A 10,690-nucleotide genomic window follows, 5' to 3' on the forward strand; every position below is an offset into this window, starting at 1 on the left:
AATTTTCAGGTCAAAAGACAATATCAGTGAAGCCAACTGGCCCCCATAAGCTTTAGCACATTCGCATTTCAATTTTGCTACTCCCTTTCTCCTGTTTGCACAGGGAGTCCACCTTAAGAAACCACCTTTTCCCACACAACACTAATTTTTTTCTACCCTCTTGCAACCTGAAGATTTTCTCTCCTGACCACCTGAGCCTGAACTTTTCATCCCAGATCCCAAGTTCTCATTCACATGTGAAGTTACTGTCTTTGTTTAGGCGCTTCCTCCCCTTATCTGAGGCAATGGTCAGAATCTCTCAAGGTTTCTGTTACTGAAAAGACCACCAGCCTTGCAGCTGAAAATTCTAACTGGAAGCAATAATGAATTTACAACACTTAGACCAAACTCTTGAAAAATAATTTAAATATAATTGATTGACTTTAAAAAAAACTTTGCAAATCATTACTAGATGATATCTTAATATTTTGGCTATAATATGTTGTTCCTAAAATTTTTTTTCAAAATATTATTGTGACTAAATATAACAGGGATTTGTTAATGATTTTAATTATATTTTATTTGCACATTTAATAATAATTATTGTTTTAAACATATATAATTTTATTTATAGTATTTTAAAATTATCCATAATTATTTTATCTTTTTATACATATTCAAACTATATTTAGTGCTATACTCTTTTTTAAGACAAAGAGCTTCACAAAACATAAATCTCTGATGTAATTTTCCTCACATAGCAACCTTATTAGCAACAACTATACATTTATTTATTTATTTATTTTAACTCTACATTTGTGTTTTCTTTTTTTTTTAATTTTATTTATCTTTTTGGCTGCACGGGGTCTTCACTGTTGCACACGGGCTTTCTCTAGTTGCGATGAGCGGGGGCTACTCTTCGTTGCACTGTGTGGGCTTCTCATTGCGGTGGCTTCTCTTGTTGCGGAGCACAGGCTCTAGGCATGCAGGCTTCAGTAGTTGTGGCACACGGACTCTAGAGTGCAGGCTCAGTAGCTGCGGTGCACAGGCTTAGTTGCTCCGTGGCATGTGGGATCTTCCTGGACCAGGGCTCAAACACGTGTCCCCTGCATTGGCAGGGGGATTCCTAATCACTGCGCCACCAGGGAAGTCCCTCAACAGCTATACATTTAGATTCAATTTCTTTCACATTCAAAACGATTTCCTCATAATCAGGCAAATCCATTTGGAAGTTATTACTTCTCTAACACTGGAGTAGCATTTAGTGAGCCCAAAGAATAATGTTCTAGGCACTGGGAAATGGCTTAATAACTGCCATTCCTATGTGATGAAGAGGACCTCAATAGGTAAAAAACTTCTATAGGTTAAAAAAAACCCAACAAACCCCTCCCCCCTGCCATTTCTAGTTATGGGGAAACGATGACATACCCTTCCCTTAGGCACTGATACTGCCTCTCCCTGTGGAAGTGAGGTTAGCCATCTCTGCTTTTCTTCAGGCCCCAAAGTCCTCCTCCAGCCTAAATTGCCAGACACATTGGAGAAGGGGAGAGGAAGCACAGAGAAATACTGGGACATGAGTGGAGAACACACAAGATAAGAGTTGCTTCTTTTTTGAGCCAAGGCCAAGAAAAATAGCCATTGGGAGAGGGGAACAGCAGGTACATGATATTAGGAGAAGGTAGTCAGGGTGATTTTGAAATTATTAAGCATTATCTTAGTACATTCAGGCTGCTATAACAAAAATATAATAGACTGGATGGTTTAAACAACAACATATATTTCTCACCAGAGAAATGGCTGGCAAGTCCAATGTCAAGGCATCAGCAGATCTGGTGTTCAGTAAGAGCCCACTTTTTTGGTTCATGGACAGCCACCTTCTCATTGTGTCCTCACATGATGTAAGAGATGAAGGAACTCTGTGGAGTCTCTTTTATAAGAGCACTAATCTCATTCATGAGGTTAACCTAATCACCTAATCACCTGCAAACTGGTGCAGCCAATTACACAAACTAAAAATAGAGCTACCATATCATCCTGCAATCCCACTCCTGCGCATATACCCAGAGAAAAACATGGTCTGAAAGGATACATGCACCCCAGTGTTCACCGCAGAGCTGTTTACAATAGCCAAGAAATGGAAGCAACTTAAATGTCCTTCGAGAGAAGAATGGATAAAGAAGATGCATATACAATGGAATATTACTCAGCCATTAAAAAGAATGAAATAATGCCATTTGCAGCAACATGGATGGACCTAGAGATTGTCATACTGAGTGAAATAAGTCACACAGAGAAAGACAAACATTGTGTGATATTGCTTTTATGCGGAATCTAAAAAAAATGATACAAATGAACTTATTTACAAAACAGAAACAGACTCACAGACTTAGAGAACGAACTTATGGTTACCAGAGGGGAAGTGTGGGAGGGAGGGATAGTTAGGGAGTTTGGGATTGACATGTACATACTGCTATATTTAAAATAGATAACCAACAAGGACCTACTGTATAGCACAGGGAACTCTGCTCAATACTCTATAATAACCTAATTGGGAAAAGAATTTGAAAAAGAATAGATATATGTATATGTATAACTGAATCACTTTGTTGTACACCTGAAACTAACATAACATTGTTAATCAACTGTACTCCAATATAAAATAAAAAGTTAAAAAAAAAAATAAGGGCACTAATCTCATTCATGAGATTAACCTAATCACCTAATTACCTCATAACCTAATCACCTCCCAAAGGACCCCCCCCTTCCTAATACTGTCACATTGGGGGGTAGGATTTCAACATATGAATTTTGGAGGAATGCAAACATTCAGTCCATAACAAGTATATTTAAACAAATATAGTGTCATTATTTCAGGTACACACTACCAGGAAGCAGGGCAAGGAACTATAATTACATAAAGTTTCTTAAGGGAATTGCTTTCAATAAAATCTGAGTGACTTATAGTTAATGAATCAATTATTTAAGGATAAATGGGTATTTCTGAAGTGTGTAAGGGTGCTTAAACTGTTTTGTTCTCCTCGAAATTTCAGTAACTGCCTACAGTTTTGTTTATACCATTTATTTTCGGAGTAAAACTTTCTTTACAGCTTCACCCAGCAGTGGCCTTCACTCTCCCTAAAATGGGCTCTACCACAACAAGGTGTCAACCATGAGCTTCACCTTGAGCCTCCAACTGCTCTGGCACCAAGGCACTTTATCACTGAGTTCTGTTAAAACCTTGAGGCCTGTTGTCTTCCTCGGCCATGGCCCCAAGCAGAAGCAACTCTTACCTTCTTTGTTCTCCACTTGTGTCCCAGTGTCTCTCTGTGCTTCCTATCCTCTCCCCACTGCTTCCCTCCTTCCCAAAGTTTTCCACTGAAACAAGCTCTCCTCCATCCTTTAACTATTCAAAGAAAGCATCTTCCATCTCTTTTTCCTGGCTTAAAAGCTTTCTCCCCTAAGATTGTTGCTCCCAAAGATTTTCAGGCTTCAGGAGACCATTCTAGCTTATTTCTTACTCACTTTACAGCTGGAGGTTGGGAAATGGGGTTAGCATTTTCTTAAATCACTTATGCCACTTCCAGACCATTATTTTTTCCTATTTAATAATAATTCCTGCTTAGTTTAGGATGCTGCCATTTGGCTACACCACTTTGGCCCTTCCTCATCTCTGTCAGTTCTGATCTCCATTCACTCCACTCTCTTCTGCACAGTTTATGGCTCTAATTCTTCCTCAACTCTCCAAGTATAGCCACCAGCCTGTGAGACTTCACATGGGTGACCATCCAGGGCCCTAACTCCTGGTTCCTCAGAGTTCCATTGATGGGAGCCTCTGTCATTCCATCTACTCCTTCTTACATCACACTGAGGACATCATCATGTCTCAGAATTGCTCCTCTTTTGAATTCATACTCTATACTCTCTCTAACCTCCTGGCCCCCCTTCCTTTAATCCCACTATTAGTAGTTCAGAAACCTCAGCAAGATTTTTATCCCCCTAACATCATCTTCTTCCAAACTATCAGTTTTTAATGCTGTCTTGGGTCCCAGTACCCATGGTCTATCACTACCCCTTTACCCTCCTTTATATTATTCTTCATTATAATAATTAAAATTGGAATCACACTAGTTATTTACTCGTCTATGACTCTTCCACTAGAATATAGCCTCCTTAAGGGCAGAGACTCCAGTTCACTGAGGCAACCCCAGAGTCTAATAGCATGAACCACTAATAAAACTCACACATAGTATAGATTCACTAAATATTTGTAGAAGGAAGAAAAAAAAGGAGAGAAGAAAGGATACAGACTTTTCTTCAATCTAGAGACTAAGATCCCCTTATTTAGTCCAACAAGTTTAAACCTGAAACAACTTTTCAGAAATGTGTATGTTAAAATGATTCAGTAAATCTAAGAATATATTATTCAACATTAGAGGGTTGATTTAATCCTTACTGGTACATCTATATAAGATAATACTGGACAGTCAATGGTAAATGACTTAGAAGAATATTTAACAACATGAAAATTTACATATATATGGATAAGTATACAAAGCTATTACAGTACAATATAGACTATAATCTCATGTTGATATAATAAAAAAAGACTAAAGAGAAAAACCTATGTGGCCTTGGATTTGGTGATGACTGTTTAGATACAATACCAAAATCATGATCCATGAAAGAAAACAGTCTGACCTTATTAAAAATTTTAAAATCCTCTCTGTCAAAGGCACTGTTAAGAAAACCAAAAGACAAGCCACAGAGAGGAAGAAAATATTTGCGAAATATTTTCACAGATCTGATAAAGGACTTACATCCAAACTATGCAAAGATCTCTTAAAACTCAACAATAAGAAAACAAACAACCCAATCAAAAAATGAGCAAAAAATCTGAACAGACACCTCACCAGAGAAGGTATACAAATGGCAAATAAGCACATGTAACGATGCTCAACATCAGTTGTCCTGAAGGCAATGCAAATGAAAACAAGGATGAGATACCCCTACACGGCTGTTACAATGGCTAAAACCCAGAAAAACTAACCATCCCAATTACTGTTGAGGATGTGGAACAGCAAGAACGCTCATTAATCCCTGGTGAGAATGCAAAATGGTACAGCCATTCGGAAGAGTTAGGCAGTTTCTTACAAGCCTAACACTCTCATTCCTAGGTGCATAGTCACAAGATTTGAAAACGTATATCCATTCGGAAGAGTTAGGCAGTTTCTTACAAGCCTAACAATCGCATTCCTAGGTGCATAGTCACAAGATTTGAAAACGTATATCCACACAAAAACCTGCATGTGAATATTTACAGCAGCTTTAAAGTAAAAATCAAAAGCAATCAACTTGTCCTTCAATAGATAAATGGATAAACAAATTTTGGTATGATTATCCAGTGACAAAAATGTGAAATATTCTTCAGTGAGGAAATGAAATGAGCTATCAAGCCATAATAAAATATACATGAATGTATCTTAAATGCATTTTGTTAAGTGAAAAAGTCAGTCCGAAAAGGGTACATACTATACAATTTCAATTATAACATTCTGAAAAAGACAAAACAATTCTAAAAAGAGCAGTTGTTGGCAGAGATTTGGGGGGTGGGTGGGTAAGAGGGTTGATAGGTGAAATAGAGAGGATTTTTAGGGCAGTGAAACTATTCTATATAAAATTATAGTGGTGGATATATACTACCCTTGTCAAAACCCATTGAACTTCAGAGCACAAAGAATGAACCTCAACTGATGCAAATTTTTTAAAAAATCACTTAGGAGATCCTGCAGATCCTAGCATGGAACGCAGAATGTGACAAAAGAATCGAATTGTATTACAAATGTGTGAAACAACTACAGTGAAAGGAGTAGGGGGAGAGGTGTTGAGTAAGTAACTTTAGAAATGAGTGAAAACCATAAGACTAAAGGCAAAAGAAACTGCACATAAACACTGTGGTCTAGTTAATAAAGTTGGTTCCCATATGAATACCAGTTAACAATTCTAATTCTGCTATACACGTGTGCTAGAACTGAACCATTATGCCCTTGCTCTGTCAGCTGAAGGGGCCTAAAAGCAATGACACCCCAGTAACAATGAGCACACCTAACACCCAGATCTTGCTTCCTAATACCATTCTCTAATAAAAGGACCAGGATTCCTTGGAGAAATGGCTGACTAGGACCAAGACCATGAAGATAACCCTACACCATCTTGCAGTACCAGAAGGTAAGGAAGTACTCAAACAAACAAAACCACTTACAATTACGGGGTAATGTCAAAAGGCAAGGACACAGAGCCAACTGAAAGAGCTCCCAGTAGTGAAAGCTGGAAAAATTTGTGCAAGAAAAGAAATAAAGTAGTATTGGATTATAACCCAAAGTACAAAAAAGTATATTCATATGTATATTCATATACTCAAAGTGTATTCATATGTTCACAATGATAAATAAATAAATAAAAATAAAGCTAGCTAGCTAGATAGATGGATGAAGAGGAAACAAATCTCTCATGCAGAAGAATCCCAAATAGTCCATATAGACTCTCCATTCTCAAGGATGTGCAGCATAACTTCCCACTCCGTAAGTCTTGGCTATGCATAGCGACTTCCTTCCGAAGAGGACAAGATGGCGAGAGGGAGAGGAAAGAGTCACTTCACAGTGGAGAAACCTGACAACTACTCCTTCATCCAGGAGGTCAAGGTCAACATCAACGGTGATAAGTCATGTGTATAGCTTGCATCCTTGATACCATGGGATCAGAACGCATTTTACCTCCATGGTCTTCCTTTCAACAACCCATAATCCCAGTCTAATCATGAGAAAACATCATACAAATCCTAGTTAAGGGATATTCTATAAAACGCCTGATCAGTACTCCTCAAAACTGTCAAAGTCATCAAAAACAAGGAAAGTGTGAGAAAATGTCATAGCCAAGCAAGACCTAAGGAGACAGGATGACTAAATGTAATGGGGTCTCATGGATAGGATCCTGAAACAGAGAAAGGATACTGGGTAGAAACTAAGGAAATCTGAATAAAGTACATTACTTAATTGACAACAATATATAAATATTGGTTAATTAATTTTAACAAAGACACCATACTAATACAAGATGTTAATAACAGAGAAACTGGGTACAGGGTATATAGAAAACTCTATATTGTACTCTCCTGGAAACTCGTCTGTAAACCTAATACTTTTTAAAATGTATATTTAAGAAGGAAGAAAAAAACTGCAAAGATAAGCCCTAAAACTTTATCAGTGACTGTGCTTTAGTTATGGAATGACAAATGGGTTTCTTTTTGGTTATCTATATTTTAAAAATAATACTATTGGATTTTGATTTTTAGCTCTTGAAGGCTTGACATTAGCCTAATAGGTTTAACATTTGGTCTCTTGCTTCTTCAGATACAGTTTTGGCCCTTGTTAAGCAAGTGACACCTGTTACCACCTCCAGGGAAGGAGTCCCACTGTGCTGAGGGTCCCACTACCAGGAGCACGAGTCCCAGAATGTCAACCCACTGCATGGTTTGCAGGTTGCATGGGTGGCTGAGAAAAACATGACTCCCACAGACGCTGGATGGAACAACACTCACACAGAGAACAGACAGAGCCAGATCAGCCTTGATAGCGAGTGTGGGTGCCCCACGGCCAGTGCATCTCGCCCCGCAGCTGACACAGGTCTGCACACACCCCTTCTGTGATACAGGCAAAGGACCCCCTTCTCTCCCCACCAGGAACAAACGCAGCAGTGGGGTTGTCCAGGTGCCATAGGCACACACTTGAAGCAGAACAAAGAGGTACACGTCAAACCCAGAACAGGAAAAGAGATTCACAAATAAGGCAGTATGTTCAGCACAGGCGGTGAGGGCTCCAGGTAAGGAAACGTTCCAGGCCCGAGGCACGCTCTTATGCATCCCTGCGAGGTCAGCAGGCTGTGCGTGACCGCCCTTCCCCAAACCCCTCATTCATAGCAATATACCCCAGACAGTGTAACTTCCTTCTGAAAAATGAAATAAACGAAGTATAATTATCTCCTAATGAGTGATAGAGGTAAGCCATTTTAAACATCAGGGGAATACCGTGAGCCATTATTTTTAGAGAAACAATTATTTCTGCAAATTAAATTTTAGGAATCATGCCAGAAAGATAGCTGCAAAACTAATAACGCCTAGTAGAAGTAAAATCTCAAACTCTTCAGAAAGACAATCCTCTACATATGTTACAGAAGCCAGAGGGAGACCAACAGAGCAGAATTTCTTTCACAGAGGATGGCAGCGTGTCAGAGGGGATATGAGTAGACATCAGTCTTACCCTTGGTTGATAAAGGAATCCCTCTAAACTTGCCCTTCACATCTGCCTGAAGTGCCAGACTCCAGTGACAGCAAGTTTATTTGCCATCAACGTGGCTGGTTTTATTTCCAGATAGATTCCAAAGCCAAGTTACATAAATTAAGACTAAATTACTCTATGATGATTTGTTTGCTGTTTGTAAACAATCAGTCAGTGAAGAATAATTGTGAATTGAGGAGATGAATATTACTTATAAAATGTCTACTATCTGTTTGTTCAACTCTAGAAAGGCTATACAGAGGCACAGAAGTTCAGAACATACATTCATATTCTACCCTGAGCAATTATTTAACTTTTCAGTGCCTCAGTTTCTTCATCTGTAAAATGGAGATATTTGTAGTCCCTATCTCTAGCTGCTGCAAGGGTTCCATTAAATTAATGCGTGTTAAGTGCTTAGAATGGTATCTGGCACGTAGCAAGTTCTATATAAATGTTAGCTGTTAATTTAAGTAAAGGCATTCAGTGGCTTTTGACCGTCTCCCTTTAACTCTTTCACATTCCACTCAGATCTCCAAACCCCACATCATTTTGCCCGCACCCCTTGTCACTCGCTTCTGCGTGGCCTAGCCATTCTCTGAGTTACACGGGAACAAAGCCTACTGATTCTTTCCTTTCTCACTCCTTTTGCCGTGGGAATTGCTACATCCTTTAAGTCTCCCTTTGGTTATGGTTCTTGCATTTTTTTCCACATTGCCATCACTAACACTGAAATCAATAGTCTATTAACCTGTTATTCTACTTCCCTCATCCACCCCAATCACTCATACTTCGATACCAGGTTAAATTTTCTTTTTAACTTAATAACAACTTTGTTGAGATATAATTCACATTTCTTAAAGCTCACACTGTTAAAGTGTATTACTCAATGGTTTTTAGTATATTCACAGACTTATGCAACTATCACCATTATCTAATTACAAAATGTTTTCATCAGCTCCCCCCAAACCCCATAACCATTAGCACTCACTCCTATTTTCCCCCAGTACAGCCACAGACAACCCCTAATCTGCTTTCTATCTCTATACACTTGCCTACTCTCACATCCTCATCAACACTTATTACCCATCTTTTTAATTACAGCCATTCTATAGGTATGGAGTGTTATCTCATAGTTTTGATTAATATTCCCCTAATGCCTAATTTCATGTGCTTTATTGACCACTTGTATATATTCCTTGTATGTAGTCTTTAGAGAAATGTCTATTCAATTTTTTGAAACTGGGTTATTTGACTTTTTATTGTTGAGTTGTAGGAGTTCATTACATATTCTGGATACAAGTCTCTTATCAGATAAATGTTTCACAAATATTTTCTCCCATTCTCTGGGCTGTGTTTTCAAGTTCTTGATGCTGTCCTTTGAAACACAAAGGGTTTTCATTTTGATGCACTCCAATGTATCTGATTTTTCTTTTGTTGCTTATGCTTTTGGTGTCATATCTAAGAAACCACTGACTACCTAAGGTCATGAAGACTTACTCCTATGTTTTCTTCTTAGAGTTTTATAGCTTTACCTCTTACATTTGGGTCTTTGATCTGTTTTGAGTTAATTTTTGTGGAAGAAGTTAACACTCTAGCTTCATTCTTTTGCATGTAGATAGCCAGCTGTCCCAGCACCATTTGTTGAAAATAGTATTCTTTCCCCATTTTGAGTGGTCTTGGTACCTTTGTTGAAAATCTGTTGACAATAAAGGTAAAGGTTTATCTCTGGACTTTCAACTGTATTCCATTGACCTGTTTGTCTGTCTTTATGCCAGTACCACACAGTCTTGATTACTGCAGCTGTGTGGTAAGTTTTGGAATGAGGAAGTATGAGTGAGTTCTCCAATTTTGTTCTTCTTTTTCAAGATTACTTTGGCTATTCTGGGTCCTTTGCCTTTCCATATGAATTTTAGGATCAGCTTGTCAATTTCTTTTTTCTTTTTTCTTTTTTTTTCGCCATGCTGGGAGGCTTGAGGGATCTTAGTTCCCTGGCCAGGGATTGAACCTGGGCCCTCGGCAGTGAGAGCACAGAGTCCTAACCACTGGATCACCAGGGAATTCCCAGCTTGTCAATTTCTGCAAAAAAAAAAAAAAAAAAAACTGGCTAGGATTTTGACAGAGATTGCATTGAATCTGCAGGCCAGTTTTAAGAGTATTGCCATCTTAACGTTGCATTTTCCAATTCATGAACATGGAATGTCTTTCCATTTGTTAGGTTTCTTTAATTTCCTCCAACAATGTGTTACAATTTTCAGAGTACAAGTTTTACACTTCTTATGTTAAATTTATTCCTAAGTGTTTTATTCTTTTTGATGCTATTGTAAATGGAATTTTCTTAATTTCATTTTTGATTGTTTCATTGCTAGAGTACAGAAATACAA

The 10,690-nt window shown here is 38.2% G+C and overlaps 1 protein-coding gene across 1 annotated transcript in view; it reads right to left on the reverse strand.

Moving 5' to 3' along the window:
- Positions 1-5,179: 5,179 nt before the first annotated feature.
- Positions 5,180-10,690, reverse strand: part of UBE3D (ubiquitin protein ligase E3D) — a 202,016-nt gene continuing 196,505 nt past the window's right edge. The window contains exon 10 of the mRNA XM_082405877.1: positions 5,180-10,385. Within this exon, the coding sequence (XP_082262003.1) occupies positions 10,290-10,385 (96 nt within the window). The 3' untranslated portion in view covers positions 5,180-10,289. The remainder of the gene's footprint in view (positions 10,386-10,690) is intronic.

This window comes from Balaenoptera borealis (genome assembly GCF_965194805.1).
Source record: "Balaenoptera borealis genome assembly, chromosome: 9".
NCBI lineage: Eukaryota > Metazoa > Chordata > Mammalia > Artiodactyla > Balaenopteridae > Balaenoptera > Balaenoptera borealis.